The sequence below is a fragment of the Chroicocephalus ridibundus genome, chromosome 2, assembly GCF_963924245.1.
Source record: "Chroicocephalus ridibundus chromosome 2, bChrRid1.1, whole genome shotgun sequence".
NCBI classification, from domain to species: domain Eukaryota; kingdom Metazoa; phylum Chordata; class Aves; order Charadriiformes; family Laridae; genus Chroicocephalus; species Chroicocephalus ridibundus.
The window spans coordinates 13,543,175-13,565,113 of NC_086285.1; the positions used below are offsets into that span (position 1 = coordinate 13,543,175).

General features: G+C 38.0%; 1 protein-coding gene across 3 annotated transcripts in view; it reads left to right on the plus strand.

Moving 5' to 3' along the window:
• Positions 1-547: 547 nt before the first annotated feature.
• PFKP (phosphofructokinase, platelet) overlaps positions 548-21,939 on the plus strand; it is a 48,041-nt gene continuing 26,649 nt past the window's right edge. For 2 of the 3 annotated variants that reach the window (XM_063324455.1, XM_063324454.1), the window contains exons 1-5: positions 548-1,107; positions 9,882-9,955; positions 16,790-16,867; positions 19,049-19,238; positions 21,760-21,925. In XM_063324455.1, the coding sequence (XP_063180525.1) occupies positions 1,023-1,107; positions 9,882-9,955; positions 16,790-16,867; positions 19,049-19,238; positions 21,760-21,925 (593 nt within the window). In that variant the 5' untranslated portion in view covers positions 548-1,022. The remainder of the gene's footprint in view (positions 1,108-9,881; positions 9,956-16,789; positions 16,868-19,048; positions 19,239-21,759; positions 21,926-21,939) is intronic. The other variant, XM_063324453.1, reaches the window with a different exon arrangement.

Here is a 21,939-nt window from a genome sequence, read left to right on the forward strand (position 1 = left end):
CAGGGCAGGCCAAGCCGCCTCCCGAGAACCGGGCGGTGAGACACCGGCACCCTGGAGGCAGATTCCCCACTGCAGCCTCTGTCAGAGACGGGTGGGCGCTCCCACCCGCGCATGCCCAGCCCCCCGCCGGGCATGCGGCGGGGCTCACACGCGCCGGCCGGGCCGGGCGCCCCCTACCAGCGCAAGGCACACCCCGACTCACCCCGCAGAGACCAGCCCCGCAACGCGGGACCCTGCCGGTAGCCCCAGCAAGGCTCCGGCCGCCGGAGATCTCCCGCGGAAAGGGCTGACCGGGGCAACCGCAGCTCCACATGCGGTGTTACTCCGCCGCTACGGCGGATGAGTTAACTCTTCGCGGCAGAACTCCCTCCCCCCTCCGCTGCCGCCCAGCCGAGACGCCCGCCATGTTCCCCGCATCGCCCCCGCCTCAGGCGCCGCCGGGGGCAGGGCGCCGAGGGGCCGCCCGCCCACTCAGCCTCGCGCCGCCTCGCACCACCTCCCCCCGCCCCACCTGCCAACCGCCTCCGAACACAACCGCCCTGCCCGCCGCAACGGCCGCCGCTCGCGGCGGCAGCTCGCCTCCTCGTTGGCCCTTCGGCCTGCCCGTCAGCCGCCGCTCGTGCAGGGGCGTTGGAGGGCGGCGCCGGGCGGTGCCGCGCAGCCCTGTCAGCGGGAGCGGGGAGAGGAAGCGGCGGCGGGGGGAGCGGCGCGGCGGGCGGTGATGTGAACACTGCATTTCTCCTCCGCTCTCTCCTCACCGTTGAATTTTTTTTTCCCGGGCTTTTTCACGCGGCCGCCCACTCCCCTCATTTTTTCTTTTCTTTCCTATAGAAATATACCCGTCTGTAAATACACGCCTACACCGGTTTGGGGTTTTTTTTCGAGTTCTTTTTTTTTCCGCAGAGGCCAAATAGTCGATCCGGCGGAGCGCGTACCTCGAGTAGCCGGGCAGAGCCCCGCGGCCAGGGGCTCCCGCAGCCACCTCGCTCCGTCTCGCCCGCCGGTGCCGCCCCCACAACAGCATGGATCACCAACCCAAGTTCTTCGAGAACCTGTCGGGCACCGGGAAGGCCATCGGGGTGCTGACCAGCGGCGGCGATGCCCAAGGTAGCCGCTCACGCCGTTCCCTCCGGGAGCGTGTGGGGAGGAGGAGGAGGGGAAGGAGAGGCAGAAGATGAGGGAGTGTGTGGGGGGGAGGAAACTGCGGGCGCGGTGGGGAATGGGGACAGCGGAGGGGGAGGGTGAGGAGCCCCTCGGGGGATGGTATGAGGGAGGCAGGAGCTCGAAGGGCCTCCCAGGCGGGCAGGGCGCCCATGCTGGGGAAGGAGCCGGTGGGTGTAGCAGCGCCTGCCAGAAGGGAGCAGGAAGCATGGGCCGCCCCGGGGCGGCTGCGGGAAGCCGTGCCGGCACGGGGCACATGGTAGTGGAGAGAGGAGGGGTGTCTGGGAGTGGGGCACAGCACATTGCCGTGGTTCTCGGGATCCTCTTTCCGTGCTGGCCTTCGAGCTGCCTCTCTTACTATGATAATTTAAAAGAGAAATGATTTTTGCGCGGCCTGGGCGCCTGAGCTGCGAACATACCCTCATCCTCCTTCCCTGTCTCATCACACTTCCTCTCAGCCTGCCTTGGCAGGGAAGAGGGTAGAAACGCTCCAATAACTTTTTACCACCAAAATGTCTTCGCTCCTCGGGAGATGGTGGGGAGAGGCGAGTGAGGAGGGAGGGCGGATGGCAGCTGTGAGCGGGGGAGGAGGTCGTGCTGCCTTGCACGGCGGGTGGGAGGCTGGCTGCACTGCTGGGGCTCTGCTAGCCCTCGCCTCGTCTGCTTTTCGCTTCGTTTTGGCACCGGGAACGCTTTTGTGTTCCTACCCATGATTTAGAAAGCTCACATGGTAGTTTACTCCCTAGCTCCGTAGGAGTATGCTGGAAACGTGTTTCACCTCCTTAAGTCTCTTCAGCGTAGAGGGAGTCCTGGCTACCGGACAGAGTGAACAAAAGACCTATAGACATTAAGATTAGGAGGAAATAAAAGAGTTTTGATCGCAGTAGACTTAGTCGTGCAGTCATGTTTTCCTACACTTTTGTTTCCCCTTTTATACCAGAAAATCTCATATATATTAATAGCTGGAAGTTTCAGTTAATTAAGATTTCAAATATGCAATGCTCCATGCTATTTGAGTGGACTTTTGCTCTGCTTTTGCCAGGAGAGTTGTGTAGTGATGATTAATTTTTAGCTCCTTCCCTTAAATTACGATTTTTTTTTTTTTTTTTTTGCCGCGAGTCTCTCTAAAGTACTATCACTTAAAGAAGAAACGGCACTCATTCGCTTTTGTGACGAGAATGCGGGGGGAAGCCCCTCTTCCGTGGTTGTACGGGCTCGGTAGTTTCATGACCATTTTCACCAGCTTTTTACGTGGGCCCCCACGGGTGGGGCGTTCCGCCCGGGGTGCGAGGGGGTGCCTGCGGCCGCCTCTCCCTCCTCCCCTGACTCTCCGTGGGGTGGAGGCGTGCGTGGACCGGTGTCTCCGCGCTCCCTCCCGCCGCCGCTGTGTACGTGATCCGCTGCGAGTCGCTGCAGATTCCGCCTCTTTGCGTCATCCGGGCCGGGAGAAGCATCCTCCCTCCGCCCGCTGGAATAACGGGGAGCCCCGGGGTTTACCTGGGATTATCTGAAACTCTTTCTAGTCAGGGGCGGGAGGGATTTGATACCAATCGGAGAGGAAAACGTTGCAGTTTCGGAGAAAATGCAAGTTGATGCCCGTAAATGGCTTATCTTTTTGCTTCTGGGTAGGGTTACACTTGTTCAAGTTTTATCCACAGTTTGCCCTCAGTGTCACCAGTTCCACTCTTAAGTGATCCTGGGAGGGACCGTGAATCAAGGCATCTCTGTTTTAATGGTCTCGGCGCCAAATAGCCATTTTAATTTTAAAGTGTGACAGGGCACTGCCTCAAGCGTGTTCAGCAAGAGGCTGAGCCCTGCTGCCCGCTTCCGCGTGGCTGGACATTATATAATGCCGCAGCAGATGTATCTCTTTTCATAAAGTATTAATCTGCTCTTGCCACTATGTGAATGAAAGCATTTAAAGGACTTGCAGTATCCACGGGCAACATCTAGACTTCATTATCTGTCAGACTGCAACTGCAGCATGTTTGCATGGAGGGATAAAAAGTAACAGCCTGTGAAGGTTGCTGTCTGAGGAGTGAGGTTGTCACAAAGACCAAGCAAAGTAAACTGGATGCCTTCCAAGTCGTTTTGTAGGCAGCATTGTCCTAACTCAGAAGAACAAGGAAAAAAAAGAAAAACACATTTTAGAACTTGATCGTTTCACCTGCATTACACAACACATTTGAGGTTCATAACCCTTACTATCTCGGTAACAGTATAGATGTGTAAAACATGCAACCTCAGGTCTGTTTGCATGTTAGCTTAGGAGTTAAACAAGGGACAGAATGAGTCATGCCCTGTCAAGGTCATTTGCCCTCTGTAGGGCAAATATGCGAGAGAAGTGAAGTTGTGAAGTATAAGCAGAAGGAAATATGCTATTATTGCAGAGGTCTTTGAAAATGTTCAAGCAAACTGTAAGTGAGGCAAAACTACTAACTCTGAAGTAGGCAAAAAAAAAAAAACTTATAGTCTCCTGTTTTGGTTTGGGGTTTTGTTTGTTTGGTATTGGGTTTGGTTGTTGTTTTTTTTCTATTTGATTAGTTAGATACTAAAAAACTTCAGAATATCTGTAATGCAAACTAAACTTAAAGGAAATTGAGTGGAAAGAACACCCATTAGTGCTCCAGTAAACATGGAATCTTTGTATCAATAGGTGCCTTGATTTAGATTGGGCTGTAAATCTTAGCCTACAACAAAATATGCTTGAAATTACTTTAAAACAGTGCCTTTGCTCTTATAGTACTTTTTAATAATTTAGAAGTAGCATTATGTAAATTCTACAAGCCTTTCTATTTATAGGACATACTAAGTTTTAAATTGCTTCCTCAAGATTGTGGTATTTCCTTGCAAGGTTGGTTGGTTGTTTTTGTTATGTTTGTAGTTTTTCTTTTTTTTTCCTTTTTACTACCTGTGCAATATTAAAGACTATAGAATGTGTGTATGTCAATACTGGAACTATTATGGTTTTAGTCACCATATTTTTAAGCACAGGTATATTCTTTTGTTTAGTGGAGTTAAAGAATTTAGCAGTGATTTATTTCACAGGAGAAAATATTTATATTTTGTGCACTTAATGTATGTAGGTATTAAACTTGGCAGTCCATCCCTTTAGCTAGCCAGCTCTTAAATCGTTAAGTAAAACAAGCACTTTCCACCATAATCGCAAGTACCTTGAGAAGCAAAAGAAGTTTTGACAATTGATTCTCAAGACTTACGGGTTAGCTCAGTTTCTGGACTATTTGTAAATTGTAGTGGTTGCAGCTCAGAAAGGTGGACTAAACAAATGGGTTTTAAGTCATGCTTCTGTCTGCACTTTGTGGGACTCTCTGGCCATGGTCTGCTTCAGGTAGTGAAATACGCTGATTATATTTTACGCTGGTTGCCAGTGGCTGCCACAGACAATTTTGGTTGCCGTAGGTCACTTATCTTCATACAGCCTCCAATCAGACTGCTTATTCTAGGACCATGATAGGTATGGCTCAACAGCAGGAACAATGTCATCTGAAAGCTTCTGACAGAAGACGATTGTGTACTGTTAGGGAACGATGTGTTTGTGGCTACTTCGAGCTGTTGCCCAATTTACTGGCTGAAGATTATTGTCTTTGAATGTGGCAACATTATTTTTGAGATAAACTCAAAGATTTAGTGTTGTGGAAGACAGCATAAGTAAGAGACTTAGGAATTACGTGGTAATAGTCTGGAATATCATAGTCCATGACTGATGAAGTAAAGATCTACATATCTCTACGTTTGAAACATTGCAGGCTTCCCAGCATTTCAAGGCATGTACTGCTCTTGTCCTGGTATCTTACACTGGAAGAAGAAATTTTGCTAACTGAACAAAAAAACCCCAACTTCGACAACTTGCAAATCAAGCAAATATTGATCTTGGAAATAGCTAAAAAGAACCGTATAGCCTTTTGGATTCAATAGTTTTGGAATACTACAGACCATGACTCTGTAAGCAAAGATCTAAACACTTGTGATGTTCCTTGGAAGCATTACAGGCTTCTGAGGAACATCACAAGACGTATGTAATATGGTAGCACAGATGTACTGATCTTTTCCTGGTAGGGTATTATGAAAAAAGAAATTTTGCCACTGAAGGAACAAAATAAAATAAATAAATACCCCCCAAAAGACAGCCACCCACCCACCCCTCCAAAAAAAAAAACACTTAGCCCAAACCAAAACAACCCACACTCCTTTTATGTCATCCAAATTACAGTTTGTTAACTTTTATGTAATTTGCAGATCATCACAAGGAATTTTTGAGTTCTAGCCCTCCAAAAAGGCACCTTTTCTAGCCAATAATAGTGTTTATGTGTATAATCATATATATAAAATACATATATAGGTGTCCATATATATATTATAATATAATTTGTATGTAAAATTAAGGAATGGAATTATTAATGAATGAGTGTAACTGTTTCAATGTATTTAATATTTTGGAGGAACTGCTTCTATAATTAGCGTATTCTATGATTGAAACTAGTCCCTTAAGATATTTTTTTAAATTTTGAAGAAGGAGATATATACTTAGTCTAGATAGTGTAATATATTGTATACATTTGTGCAGTAGAATGTTCTGATCTAATAGTGTTACTGTTTAGAAAAATTGTATAGTATTTTCTTCAGTTATCTAGAATCATTATTGTGATTATATGCAATAAAATCTGTTATGTAACTAAAACTAAATGGAACAAACCCAAAATGTTTTCTTAATGATTTGGTCAGTTCTTGTATTTGACTGCTTCTCATCTTTCCTTTTGAAGATTGTATGCTCTTACATCATTACTGATATATCCATTTACATACTTGAATAAAGTCTTTCTGTTTGGTAATATTTAGACATTTTCCTTAGTTTGTGTGTCTTGTTATATAGTCTTTTAAGTCTGAATCTTTGTTCAGGGTAGCGCTTAAACATATCTGCTAAGTCATTAAGCATGCATTAAAGCCAATGTTTATCTTTAAAATTGGTGGTACTTAAGTATTTCTTGATGCTTGTCCAACGTGCATAGTTTTGATTTTTTCTTTTATATGGTTAGCATTACAGTTATTTATTTAAAGGCCTGTCTAGCTGACTAATATGAGTAAAACTTGGCTTAAACACAAAGTAGAGTTTTAATTTTATTCAAACTCATCTGTTGTAGTGGTGCATAGTGGAACAGGATGTAGGCATGGGAGAGGAATACTATTTTGGGGAAGGGAGTGCCTTTAAAATAATTTAAAGATTTCTGCAGTACTGTTTGTAACCCTGATATGAAAATTATTGCTTTCAAAGACAATTGAATAGACAATATGAAGAAGGACAGTAAATTACCAACTCTTAAATTAATTTCAGACATTATGTAAAGCCATGTAAATAGTTGCAAATTACTTAATCTTTGCTGAGTCCAAAAGCACAAAATATATCTTTTCCTCTGTCAAAGGCAAAAGGAAGTGGTAACTCAGAAAGATTTTAAATAATTCCTACATTATTAAAAAATACTGGTTTTACTCGTGGCTTTCTTTTGAAGCTGCTATTCTAATCCTATACGTTTATCAGGCTATATTTATTATTCAGGACTAAATCCACAGTTAACCTGGTAAATCTCTTTTTCAGTAATAAGCATATAATTACATTTCATAGTTATTATGGTAATTCACAAATACCATTGTAAGACTCCACAAAAAATCAAATACAACATTTTGTTAGACAAGTTCCACAGAGACTTCATGAAATTCTCTGTATTTACATACTTTAATCACTGCAAGCAGTGTAATGAGATTTAGACAGCCAACATGTATAAATCTAAAGCTTTAGTGTTTTAACTGTATTTTGTAGATATCAAATTATAACACCTTTCAGTCTTCAGCCCTTCTGAAAAGTAAGCCACTTCTTTGGGAGTTTGCCAATAAACACCCAAGTCCCTTTTCTATATTAAGAGATAAAATATACATCACCAAATAATAACAAAATGTATGTTGCATAAACTTATTAAGTTACAATAGTGGTATGGAGAAGGTGCTTTCTGTCTGTAATTTGTGGGGGTTTTCCTGGGCTTTTGCTCTTTCTTACAGGTAACTTATAAACTTTACCAATTTTTCATGTAAGACACATGGAAACTGGAAAGTATTCACTAAGAAAGTATGTGGCTGTAATATGAATATATTCACATGTAAAGAATTAATGGATTTGTCATTTTGATAAATAAATGCTGATATTTTACACTGGTTTAGAAGAAGTATGAACATTAAGCCAAATCAGCATTTGTAGGCTAATATATACATAACAAAGGTATGGCAGATCTGGAGAATCTGTAATGAGAGCAGAGTAACTACCCTCCTTTAAAATACATGGATGCATGACCAATAAAGCAGAAATGTGAGCAAGAAGCAGATAAGACAAGTATGTGTCTTTGGTGGACATACGAATGTTTATTTGTAATGTTTTCCTATTTTATTATATATTTATTTTTGCTAACAAAGTATTCTGCTTTAGCCTGTTCGGATCACAGATACTTCTTCTTTATTCTAATTAGATGTTTGGAGTACAGAGACCTAGTGCTGAATGAGACACCGGAGTCTTTATAACCGAACTTACATTAGATCCCTGAAACAGTCTTTAGTGTTTTTTTCCTCAGGTGCCAAATGGGAGAGGTGACAAAGCTGAACTTAAAAAACAGAAGGTTCTTAAAAGGACAGTTCTGAGTAGTCCTCACCTGGTGAGGATGAACTTTTTCCCTTCAGAAAATGAACCTTTTAGCTGTTCTTCTAGAAATCCACAGCCAAATGGATAATATAAAAAATTGTTTTTATCTCTTTATTTTAGAGATAAAAACACAAACAAACTCTACAAACAATGACAACATCCCCCCCAAAAAACAGACCAAAACCCAAATTACCAAAAAACCTCTCTACCCTCCAACCAACAACGAAAAACCAAACCCCCCCCACGTGTTGAGCATTAATAGAAGCAAGCTGTGGACTTTGATGAAAGGAGTAGCTTGTGCTTGTGTCTTCCCCGTTTAAGGAAAATGGCAGTGCCGTGAAGAGCTGTCAGTTTTATAAAGTCAAAGGTCTTTGTCTCAGCTTTCCAGGGGATGATGTGTGGGAGGCTGGTGGGCGGGGGTGTTCTTTTTGTTATGAAAATCACTGTTTCGCTGAGGAGATAACTGTGTAGTAGATGTGTTTTAATCTGAGATTTAGCATGTTAACTTTCTTTTCAGTACAGCCTGTCAGATGAGAGCAGAGAAATCTCTCTTTGGCATCACCCCATTCCAAAGCTGTGCTTTTAGCTGTCTTGGCATTTGAGAACTTTTTCCAGCTCTGCCACAAGGCAAGGCTGACTCTGGCTGAGAGAATTCTTGCTTTTATTTCCTAATACAGAACTGATGTGAAAACACTGTTACTCATAATTTAAACCGTAAGGCTAAGGGACATCTATACAAAAAACAAAGCAACTTTTGATTTTGTCAGACTTTAATTTTTTGTTTCGTGTTGGGCAATTTCAGGGACTTTCTGGTATGTTCCTAGTTAATAAATCTTTGAGAAGATTTGTTTAGTCTCATTCTTTATTCAGACAGGTAAGCTGTTATAGCTTAGTATTTTTTCCAGTAGTGGTGGATAGTGTAGAAATAGATCCTTATGGCTCACTGTGTTGCGGGTCTACTCACAAGTTACTGACTTTTTACATCTCCGGACAGGTAAACACTTAACTAGAATTATGTCAAACAGCAGAGCTGACACAGTACTTTGCTAGTTTGATATTAAGTGCAACAGATTTAAAGATTTGGTGCCCAATATTTTGTATCGTCATGTTTCTGGCATCCTTTTTCAACTGATGTGCCGAGGCTATTTCTTTCAGCGTAGCCTAATAACTTTTTCTGTCCTCATGCTTTGCATAATCTCTTGTGACTGTTTAAGTGGTATGGAAGCAATTAGTTTATTACTTTTGGGAACTCCCCGAGTAATGAGGAAGGTAACACAGTATCTGAAGGAATGGGTTATAACAGAAATTCGTTTGATCCATATAGAGGTGCCATTTGCTCAGGAGGTTAAGTGGTTGACCATTGGACTTAATTGTAAGATTTTACACTAGTATGAATTGTCAGATGTCTGTGAGCAGAGAATTCCAATGCGAGATTGCAGTTCTGGGAAGCAAAGTGGCATTTAGGCACTCTTCTGTCAAATGAGTCCGTGCAGCATTTCTTGTGTTAATTTACTGCTACTTCTATCTTTTTAAGTGGGCATCCGTCCATGTCAGGAGCCTTGGCTGTGATCCCCACAAAATACTGTGTATACGTTACTGTGGAAAGCTCTAGAAAAAGAACTGTTACAGTATAATTTCTCCTTTGGAGAAGCTAAATTTTAACTGGCTGAATGTTTTACATTTCAAATAGAAAACTAAACATTGTTGTGAAATGAATTTACTTTGTTTTAGTGGCTGTTACTTTTACAATGCTGTTTTACAATCAGCAGCAATTTAATCTCTGCTTAACACACATACTGGCATCCACATAATTATTGTAGCAAAGCAAATAGTCTACACCCTTCATATTCATGGGCTGATTGCACTGTCATTAAGCAAATTTCTGTTTTAATAGATGCTAATCATTGTCTTTGTTTAGGAATGAATTCATGTTTCCTTTTTATTAAAGACACTGAAAATTTATAGTATACAAAAAATATTGGATAACCTATGACAACGTGACTTTGCTTTTTCTTCCCAGGTATGAATGCTGCTGTGCGCGCAGTAGTACGCATGGGGATCTATGTAAAAGCCAAAGTGTATTTTGTTTATGAGGTTAGTTTTTGTTTTATTCATTCTGTATTTGTCTTCTGACGATACTTGAGTTTTTGTGGAAACCTCATGTAGATTGAATAGTATAAATTAAAAAATGCTGTAGATGTCATTACCTTTCATCATATCAACGTTTTATTTCATATTTTTTGTTTTTGTGAAAAGCACTTTTTACCAGGTATGTGCTAAAACTATTTAATTTAAAAGTAATTGTTTTAATATATGGAATTCTTCATGTGAAGCTTGAAAGAAGCTTAAAAATACTGAGAAAACAAAACCAAAGGTGGTTGTCACCCTGCAGTGAGCTATGCATTTGTGTAGATGTTAGATTTTTGGCCCAAAATATTGTACTTTATAAATACCTTCCTAAACCTAGTTAAATTACTAATTCTTAACCCTTTGACTTTCTCCCAGTTCATTTTCCTAGGGTATGATAAGGATGTGCCATTGTCCTCATATCACAGATCATCCAACTTGTTTTTGATAAGAGTACTGTCAGGCTGGTGCCAGCTTTCCTGGCTTATAGGTAGAAGGTTGTAAGCGAAAATACTCCAATCAACAAACTTGTAAAAAAAGACCCCACCAAAAAAACTTTGTCATCAGTGGTGTGTCCAATGATCAGAATTTTGTGGTTGAAGCTTATGACTGCATGTGCATGAGGATTCTTAACTTCTGTAACAACTATTTGATTTGAAAAAATGATGAGACAAGTTTAATGTAAATGCCAAAATAATACTATCTGTGTATGTCTTACTGGAAGATGAAGTTATATTTAGACTTCTGCCTGAAGGACAGTTTCCGTTTTTATAAGATTTGTGAATTAAACAATACAGTAAATATATTTAGCAAGAAGTCATTCTGTTCACGCTGGAATTCCTGTACAACTCCTTAGAAGTTTCAGGTGATTACAAATCATAATAAGCATTTGATATGGGGCAAAGCTTGGTAGGCAATATTCCTAGCAAAATGTATTTTTAATATTTAATATAAAAATATGGAATAGTAGAATTCATAGAAGTGCTAGGAAAGTACTTTGTTTTTAGTTTTGTGCATGCAAAATATACAGTTTAGCTTTGAAAGGTAGCTATTTATCTATTTTCTTTCTGTGTCTGCTTATTCCTATAGTTCATTTAGTAGAGAGATGTGAAGTACATTGAAATGCAAATAAGCAGAGCACTGTGCTCCAAAATTCTTTTGTACTACAGTGCTACAGCAAGTAGCTCTGAATACTTACTGTGTGCCAATTACATGGCCAATCTCTAGAATTCCTTCAGTGTTCAGCTGTTTTGCAGGCTTGCTGAAATGGGTCAGATACTTTTCTGGAAATAAGGAGGGGTTTTGGTCTGTCTTTAAAGGCCAGAACTTGGATTACTTTATTTTACTTTATTTTACTTTAATTTACTTTATTTTACTAATTATGTATAACTTAAGAATTACCATCTTTGTAGTTCATCTTACAGTATGTTTACTTTTGTCATCTTTTAGAAGCTGTTTTATATCATAAAGTGTATTCAATGATAAATTTTCAGAGGAATTTGGATATTTCTGTTTTTCTGAACTAAGCAAAAATGCACTATTTAAGTTGTCATGTTCCTCTGTTAATTGCTAGTGTTCCTCTCTCAATTGCTAGTTTGCCATTGTGAAGTCACAGATATTTCTGAATGAAAATTGATTGTAAATATCAAGTCAGTGTTGGAGTTTTGAGTTTCCATTATGTATTGTCTTTCTATCTTCATTGTAACAGTGTAGTTTGAGAGAAAAATACTCATTTCACTGAAAGAATGGGTAATAGCTTTGAAAGAGATCTTTGCTTCTAGATTAGTCGGTACAGTTTTATGTTTCAGGAAGGACTGAATGCTAAACTTTTTTCCTCTCTGACTGTGTTAATTAAAATATGAAGTCACTTTTCTTTCACAATGCATGTAAGTACTTCAGAAAAACACTGTTGCAAGCCTTGAAATGAAGCTACTATTTAATTTCAGAACTTTGAAAAAGGAAACAGATACAGGGACGAATGTCATGGAAGGTAAAAATCTTAGGATAAAGCTTGTCACTAATGATCCCTATTATGAGCCTCTGCATGATGTGTGCATAGGAGATGTATTTTTGTATATACTTGGAAGTTATTTTATTTAATACTTTTAATAAGGTCCTTCTAAATTAGAGATTATTAAATGCAGACTTCAGTGTGTTAAGCAATGAGAACAGTATATTTTTAGCCTTCATTTTGAGTAGGCATTTTAACTAGACACACGTATGTCAAGGTAAAGTGATATTTGTATTGAAGCTGCTCAGAAAAAGTGAAGAAAAAACCTGAAATGGCAATGTCTGAAAGGTGAAAAGTGTTTTCTTATTTGGAGCCAAAAATGGAGTTACAGGTCTCAGCCTTTTCAAGCCTACTTTGCTCTAATTGTCATATGCTCTTTTTCTCCTGTAACTTTCTCTGTCATAAGAACTTCTTTTGCACTGTAAAACCATCTGTCTTCTGCAGTTGTGGCCAAAAGTAGCTCCATATTCTAAGTAAAACAATAACTCTTATTTACCTTTTGTTTGCTATCTCCATTATGCTTCATTTTGTGATGAGAGAGAGATTACCAAGATAAATAAATAAAGATTGACAACGAACTATATATAAGTAATTTTCTAGACTTTTTTAACTTAGGTTTGCCAAAGACCAAAGAATGAAACAGTTAGATATTGGAATTCATGGGCTATTTGGACATACTCTGTTTCCCAAAAGGGGGGGAGGGGGAAACAAACCCATCTGAAAACTAAATCTATGAAATAGTTTATATAAAACCTATAATTTATTATAGTTATATATTAATATAGACTTCATATATAAAACTAAATTCTATAGCTATAAAATTTAAAGAAAAACTTGTATCTTAATGCATTGAAATTAGCACATTTTAAAATTTTGCTATTAATCTTACTCTGTACAGTTGCCCATTTTCATATTTCATTCAGGTTAACATCTTTTGGTATTTAATTTTAGTATATAAACAGTCTGTAGTCACCCTCACTGACTAGCATCACATTATTCCTCAGATCTACCCCAATCTGAATTAAAATTTGCATACTGGTGAATTTATTTCACTCATGCTGTGGAAATCTAGGAGATGGAAGTAAATGTAAAAGTACGAGGCTGCTCTATTTAGGAGGCTAGTTTAAATTTTTTCACTTATCAGAAGTGATTTAAGAGTTATTCTTCGTTTCAGGTTTTGGTTGTTTGTTTTTTGGGTTTTTTTTTTTTGTTTTTTTTTTTTTTTTAAATTGAGAATGAGAAGAAAAAGTGATGCCTGTCATTTATGGCAATTCATTTTAGAAACTGAGGACTTAAATATAATATAATACAAATAACCTGCCCTTTTTCCAGGATTGAAGCACATAGTTCCCAGTGGATGCGTGCTCTTACTACTAAGCTATGGGACTTTTAGATTCTTCATCTTGATTAAGAATCTTTTTCTCAAGAGGCCAGCATTGGAAATGCAATCGTACGGCAGTCACGGATTTCTGTGAGGAAAACTTCATGTCTTTTATGTGGTGGTTTGTGCACTCAGTGATGCTAGTATTTTACACGGTTGAGCAATAGCTAAAAAACCTCAGTAAGTAAACTTAAATAACTGTTAAAGCCCCCAATGTCTCATGTGTAACATATCAGAAGATGGCTTGTTCTTTTTTGAGAGCTTTTGTTTGTAGATTTAAGACTGGAAGCAAGGTTTGCTGTCTCTGCCACTCCCTCCAGGAGTTACAGTGTATACGTATGTACCCTGTGAACATAGGACCCGCAGAGATTTCCTCTTGTTCATCTTTGAAAATTCAGATTTTGGGTAGAGGAAGGAATAAGCACAAAATGGGGTTGATCTTCAAGTATAGTGCTTGCTGTATTTTTGACAATTTTCTTTTTTCCATTCTTCCCCTGTAGTTTTAGTAGCTTAGTACCCAAGCTGCTATTTTTAGAGTCTAAGTGAGATTTTCTTTTAAAATGTAAATTGACAGGTCCTCTTTTTTTAAGGTCTGTATTCACATCTGCCAGTAATTTTCAGTAACCAAACAATTGTAACAGTGTTGAACTATTTGATAAAATATTTCAAGTTAACTTCCACCTTTAAAATGGATTGCTCAGTCTCCAAGTTAGAAGCAGTGTTTAAATAACTAAAATGATAAATGGAAATAATAATAATTATTAATACTTCAATTATAATCAGTCATCTTTTTTTCCCTATAGATGTCTAGAAAGCTATTTTAATTCTATGGCTTTTGTATCTCTTAATGTTGTGGAAGAACAGCATGTAAATTTCAGCTACGTTTTTCAGAGCTAGCTTACATACATTACTTGGCAAGCAGAACTGAGTTAGGAAAAGCTAATGTAACAGCCAAAATAGATCAGGCCTGTTCCAAAAGCTCCTTGTCCTTACCTTGTAGTGGGAGGAGTCGTTAATATTCTCGCTTGTCGACACAGAGAAAGTAGAACCAATGTGGAGTCCTGACCTGAATGCATGAGTTCTTTCTGCTGTAAAGATGCAGGGTGCAGCGGTCTGTCATAGCTCATCCTTAGCCTAGCTGTAAGGTGTTTCAAATCTTACAATTTCAAATAGTAGTTCATCCATTTGCTATTCCCTGTGTTTTAGATTTGTTAATAAAATACAAATGGGGAATTTTCATCCATGAGTCTCACAATGCATATATAATTATGTATATATTTACTTTATATAATACTTTCTTGGATCCACTTTGTCTAGTTTTCTTCTCAAGTGAAAATGGAAGGTGAATGGTTGGAGCAAATATGTGAACTATGTATATTTTTGTCAGCTTGTGGTACAGCTTACCATAGGCAGTGTTACAAACTGAGTTAGGATGCAACATCACACTATTCTTTCAGGATTTGTTGCCTATCAATCTTGTGTTGTAGTTGCCAATAGGAACGCCGATAGGAGAAGCTTTCAGTCTATTACTGAATGATACAAGGAACATCATCTTCTTTGCTTTAAAAACAAAAAAACAAGCAAAGTTGTGATAAGTGAAATTACTAATTTATTAGCTTTCATCAAGCTCAGTTGGATCCTCTGTAATGTTTCTGTCTAGAGGTTTGCACTTTATCTGAGAAAGAATTTTTTTTTTTATTTTATTTTAAGTTGACATGTAGATTAAGCATTATTTCTTTTCTAACTTGGTCTAATTTTGAATGCATTGTGCAAATAATGTCTTAGCTTCAAGTCATTATGTGTATACATTAGTATACAAGACAGTATATGCATACATTAGATAAATATCAAAGTCATCTAGAGAGTGTACATAATATTGAAAAGATCTGCTGAATGATAGAAATCAGAGACATAGGTTGTTTTCCACTTAGCTGTTTCTTTACTGTTACTTGATGATCTTATATGTAAATTCATTCACTGTGCAGAAACTGTTAAACTTTCCTCTTGGAATCTGTACTAGAATCCTAGAAAACTTAATCTGAGTAATTTGTATTCTTGCTGAGTCCAAGTATGATTCATTTTAAGCCAGCGTAGGCCTAGTACATTTCCAAGTTATTGCTTACTGGATAAAATCTACATATAGTCTAGATTGTGCCAAAGTAGTGTCTCCAGCTTATAATGTCAGTTTAGCTGTCTTCTAAACTCTCTAATATTTCTAGTTCCACCTCATTTATGACTGAGAACTGTGAAACTAAATATGTGCAGTCTTGCAAGAACTGCATACAGAAGAAAGATGAACTAATTGTTCCTCACTATGATTATCCACATGTACACATAGTCTAAAAATGGAGACTTAACCATAGTCATGTTTATTTTTGTTCAGTGGTTTTTGATTTTTTTTGGCTGGGTTTTGATTGTGGTGTTTTGTTTTGTTTTGTTTTTTCGTTAAACTAGCATGTTTTTTTCCCTTTGGATTTAAATAAATGTCAAAAAGTTGAATGGTAACTCCAGTTTTATTATAGTGTCTGTATCAGTTAGGTTTTTGCAGGTGAGACATTTGCTGTATTTTCTTATTTTTTAAAAAATCGGTGTTCACCATATTACCTAATGGAAAAGAATCTGTAATTGTCACTATCTTTCTGCTAATGTTTATGCATAGCGTTAATGAAGCCGGGCATAACAAACCTGTTCAGCTGCTCATTGGGTAGTTTTCCTTCTTTCAACCAAGTGTAGTTCTTTATATACTACTGCATGCATAGCTTTCTGAAGACCATTTGAGTTAAGATTTTAAGCATTTCTTAAATGTATCACTAAAAGTTGTATTTTTCTACTAAATTTCTTTCATCTTTTATTGTGTAACTGCCTGCAAAAAAGAACAGAGATCATGTGACCTGATTTCTTCCTCCTTTATGAAAAATTTTTCATTGTTGCTCTTTGTTTTGTTTTGCTTATACCTACCTTGAGGGAAAAAGTGTACAAAGTGTTACAAAGTTAGATATTTTTCAAAGATCATGACCTCAGGCTGAGGTTATGTTTTTAGGAAGCACATTTTATAATGCTTTTCAAAGTTCTCCTGTCTTTGTAGTTTTTAAAAAATAACTGTATATTTATTCCAAGAAAGGAGAAATATGTTGCCATTCTAGTTTATAAGCTCTGTAATCCGTGTGAAGTATTACTTTATCTTGAAGTTGTCTTTGGAACTGATGTTTTAGGAAGAGGATTTGTTTGGCTTTTTTTTCCCCTGTTGTTATACCTGCCAGAATATTGTTTTATTTAAATCGAGTATTTTTGTTATTCGGTGTTTTTAATTACTTAAAGTTGCATTAAAATGTACACGGTGAGTATTACTGCAGTGGAAAAGTTACACAGCTTTTCAAATCAGACCTCTGAAATACTTTTTCTCTTTCAGGGTTACCAGGGAATGGTTGATGGAGGTGATAATATTGTAGAAGTTTCATGGGAAAGTGTTTCAAGTATCCTGCAAGTGGTAAGTGTTAGGGGGTGGGAGTGGGACCCAAACCCTCTCTCTTTAAACAGGGAAACAAAATTCTAGATTCAGGCAATTACTGTAATTATGCATTCAAATTCTGTGATGACTGAGTGACTGGCACAACCACTTTTAGCAGAGCTTGATTTCCACAGTATGGATGTTTGACACTTCCCAAAGATCTTTGTGTGGTCTTGTATTTGGTGAACAGAAATAATCTTGAAAACCTTTGTCCTCCATATTGACACGCCTATATTTAATAAAAAAGACATTATAGAGCCAAAATATGAAACAACCGTGTTTTGTAAGGCAAGTGTTTTCTTACGAAACCCTGTTGCTTCCTCTGTAAGTGGATTTAGAATTATAGTAATGGGTGTAATTACAGTATAGTTCTCCAGAGCTCAGATAATAGCAGTGACTTTGACTGTACGTTTATATTAGTGTGTTCTGCAAGGTGGCCATTTGGATCTCCTTATACTTTTCGTCAGCATGGTAATGTTGCCTCTTCCAGAGCAGATGCTATGTTTGGCGAAGAGGCCATAGTGCTTGCCAAGCTTTCTGTAAACTACCTCCAGGTGAAGCGTGTGTTTCTTTGGAGCTTTCTGTGAAGCTAATATAATAGACATAAAGTAGTTAGCAGAGAGAAAAATAGATTATTTTTTTTTTTTTAAACAAACAAATGCCCTGGAATACTGTCACATATGTTTTGATTTTTAGTTGTAATTTTCAATCCCCTGTCTTGTAGAATCTGTGATCTTATAATTAAGAGAAAATTGAGACGTCATGGCCAAGCCACACAGGAGCATAGGCAGGAGCAGGAAGTAGGCATCCTATGTATGTATATGGCATACATTCTGTAAGAATAACACCATTCTCAGCCTGATTGATAGGAATTCAACAGACCAACAGTGAAGCTGAGGATGTGTCTTGAAGAATGTGTTTAGTTGTTTTGATAAAAGATTTTTTCAGCCTGACCTATATTTCTGTTTAATCAGAACAAGTTGTAGTACATTGTCTCAAATACATAGTCCCTTTTCCACTTACAACTGTGTTTTTTTTAAGTATGAAAATACCTAGTTTAGATACGTTTTTTTAGTCACGATTGTTGTTTTTAGAACATCTCCATGTGTACACTTGTACTTTTTTGTCTGTGGAGAAAGCTGAACTGCTTCTGTTCCACTTCTTGTTTTTCTTCCACTGGCAGCTCTTGTGTAGTGTGACATAGACAGTAAAACAGTGCCTAGGACTGGCTTGAGAGCTGAAACACCTACTCATATGGCATATCATACCAGTACAGCCTCTACAGATTTGAGCTTAAAATTAGATTGGCATGACTGATATAAGTTGAAGTGAAGGAAATGTTTGTGCAAAAGTGAAGTAATCATCTCCAGATTTGTTTGCAGGAAAATAAAGTTTTTGCAGTCCTAATTAATTTAATTTTTTACTGTGACAATAAATAGGGCAAAATCTAGACTTTTCTGAACAACATAAACATAGAAGATTTATAAATAACTTTTTTTCAGCAAGTTGCTCAGCAACTTTCAGTGACACGGTGCTTCAGTCTTTTTTGAAAAGAATAACTTCCATTTTTGGAGGAAGGTCTTTAAATCATATTAATGAATACAGGAGAAAAAATAATAAAACAGAAAATTTAACATTAATCTGATCCATATGGCACTAAATGTGGATGCAGTTCTTTCCGCAATTTTGTGGAATAACAATAAATACTAATTTTAGGGTTTAGGGATACATTTTTCCGTTATTGTTTATATATTTCACGATATTAGGGGAAAAACATCATGCCTTGAAGCAAATTCATCTAAATTCTTAACTACTTAGTATCATATCACCTTTACTATTGTCATAACATATAAATAATAATTAGATAATTAATTGGAATGCAACTGAAATTAATCCCAAATCATTTAACATTTTCTTTCAAGAGTAGCTCTCTATCAATCATTTTTGAGTGTTTTTTTTTCCCTTTTCCCTGGTGTGTGTATCCGCATCATTTTCTACAGGTTTGATAATTCTTTGTTTTTCATTACTTTTTACTCACCGTAAAACTGAATATGGAGGTTATGCTGCGAAATAACCATTCATCATTAATCCATCTTAAAAAAAAAACAACACAGTAAAATACGGATTGTAAATTAAAACCGTTACACTTTCTTTTTCTAGGGAGGCACAGTTATTGGTAGTGCACGCTGCAAATCCTTTCGTACCCGGGAAGGCCGCCTGCAAGCAGCCTACAACTTGGTTCAGAGAGGAATCACTAATCTTTGTGTGATTGGCGGAGATGGTAGTTTAACTGGTGCCAATCTGTTCCGTGAGGAGTGGAGTGGACTTCTAGAAGAACTGGCACAGAAAGGTAAGTTTGCATTTAGACCCTCTAAACTTCTAGTCCAGTCTCCAGGGAAGTCATGTACCCTAACTATACATACACAAATTATATCCAGAGGATATTTCTTAAGTTCAAAAATCAAATGCATACATTCTAGGAAATTACATGGTTCTTCATAAAGTAATAGGTTTTGATTTCTGTTTGTCCTCTCTTTATATATCATAAAGGTTCAAAAAGGCCAAATAAGTTACTGGGTAACTGTCTGTGTGGCTTTTTTCCCCCCATTATGACTAATTTTCAGGGCCTGAACTTTGAACGTTCTGCTTGAAAAGCCCTTTGCCGTCAAATGCAAACTGAGATGGTAATTCCTTTCCTACAAGAAGCTACACACTTGGTTGTTAGTAAATCATGATGCTTTCCTGCCTATATATCACTGTTTAAGATCAGAACATTAAGTGGCTGTTGCTAAAAGTGCATCCAGCTCAGTAGTTATCTTTGATAGCATCCAAGAGAATGTATAGGGAAGAATAGAAGAACAGAACAAGCCTAAATAATGCTGTGTGGATGCTATATGTTATTCATAATATATAAATACTCTGATAGGTTCCATCCATTTCTGTCTTCAGGGCTTCCTGAACCAGATGCTGTTAGCAGTCCTTAATGAATTTCTCTTCCATGAATGTATAGAGTCTCCTTGAAAGCATAAAGATTTTTGCTGAAAACATTGTGTAGCAAGGAGTTATACACCTTCACTGAATGATGAAGATTGTGAAGAATCTTCTTCTGTTTATTTTGATCCTGATGGCTTCTAGTTTCATATGATGTCCTATAATTTTTGTGTTAGAATAGTGAATGGTCAATCCTGCTTCCTCTCTGCATGCCACTTGAGATTTTACAGCTGTCTTATTTTCCCTTCATCATCTCTTTTTTTCCTAGATGGAAGAGTCCTAGTTTGCTTAGGTGTTCCTTGTATAAGTTCTGTACCTTTGATCATCTTTGTTGCCCTTCTCTGAACCTTTTCCAGTTCTACCATGTCCTTTTTGAGGTGGGGAGGACCACAACTGCGCCCAGTATTCAAGATGAGGGCAAACCATGGATCTACACAGTAGTATAATGAACTTTGTTTTGTTCTCTATTCTTTTCCTAATATTTTCTAATGTTTTGATTTTTTTTTTGACTGCTATCGAGCACTGAAGCTGATTGATTAATGAAAACAGCATTATTGTATTATTATGCTGAAAATAGCACTATTTTGTTTGTGATGTTAGGGTACATTTTTCATGTGTGTTGGTTTACGTTTATCTACAGTGAATTCCATCTGATACTTTACTGCTCACTGTGTCTTGCTAGTTGTCTTCATTTCTTCTCAGACACTCCACACCTTTAGAACGAAATAATTCAGTTTGATCAGTAAGCTCTGGCACCTTACTGCTCATTCCCTTTTCTAGGTTATTGCTGAGTATGTTGAACAGCGCAGATTCCTGTAGAACTCTATTGGTTACCTTCCTCAGATACAAGAACTTGCATTTACTACTGCCCTCTGTTTCGTATTTTTTATCCTCTGTTTCACATTATTTATTCTATGCAAAAGCCTTCTCTGTTATACTATGACTACTTAGTTTCCTCAAAATCCTTTGAGGACAGACCTTGTCAATGGCTTTTTGGAAATCTAAGTAGAATATGTCAACCAGATATCCCTTATTCATGTGATTATTAAGCCACCTTTGGAACTCTAGAAAAGGTTTGTAATGCATGGTATACGTTCATAGAAAACATTTTCATTCTTCTTCAGAATGCTGTATTTATGGACATTAGTTACGTTTTTCATTATGGTTTCTACTATTTTCTCTAGTATAGACATTAAACACACTGATACATAGTTCTTGAATCCCATATTAAAAATTTGGCATTATGTTTATTACCATCACATCCACAGATACTAAGGTAGTTTTAAGCACTTAAGTGCTAAGGTATTTCATCCTTGAGATCCTTTAGACCTCTTGGATGATTCAGTATTTTCACTGATGTCTTGGGAGACACAGACTAAGTCTTTGAATAGGAGCTTTTTCATTCTGTCTGCTTATTAATAATGAAATCAGAGCCTTTCAGTGTTGCAGAAAAGAAGTCTTCAAAAGTTTAATGCTGGTTGTTTGGTTGTTTACATGTGCCCATAAACACATCCAGTTTGCATCCTTTTACTTCTTCATTTCATGTCATACACTGGGACTACAATTTGAATGCTATTACTTAAGTCCAAACCATCAATTTTAAGGTTGGTTATAAAACCTGGTAATCTTTTGACACTGAAATGGACTGAAAAGCTCTTGTTTCCTTCCTTACTGTAAGGAGTTCTATGCAGGATTCTTCTGTTTGGTTGTTTGATTGGCTTTTGTTTGTAGTTTTGACTAACCTTGTTACCTAAAATATCTAAGCATAATTTAATTTTTGGATATGTTTAATTTACAAAAGTAGAGCACCGAAACAATATGTCTAAAATGTTTTTTAACAAAAGAAAATCTTACTACTCTCTCTGGGTACTTCTTTACAGGAAAGATTGATGAAGATGCTGTTAAGAAATATGCTTACCTTAACATTGTGGGAATGGTTGGATCCATAGACAATGACTTCTGTGGCACTGATATGACCATAGGTACTGACTCAGCCTTGCACAGGATCATTGAAGTTGTGGATGCCATCATGACCACTGCTCAAAGGTAAATTGTGCATA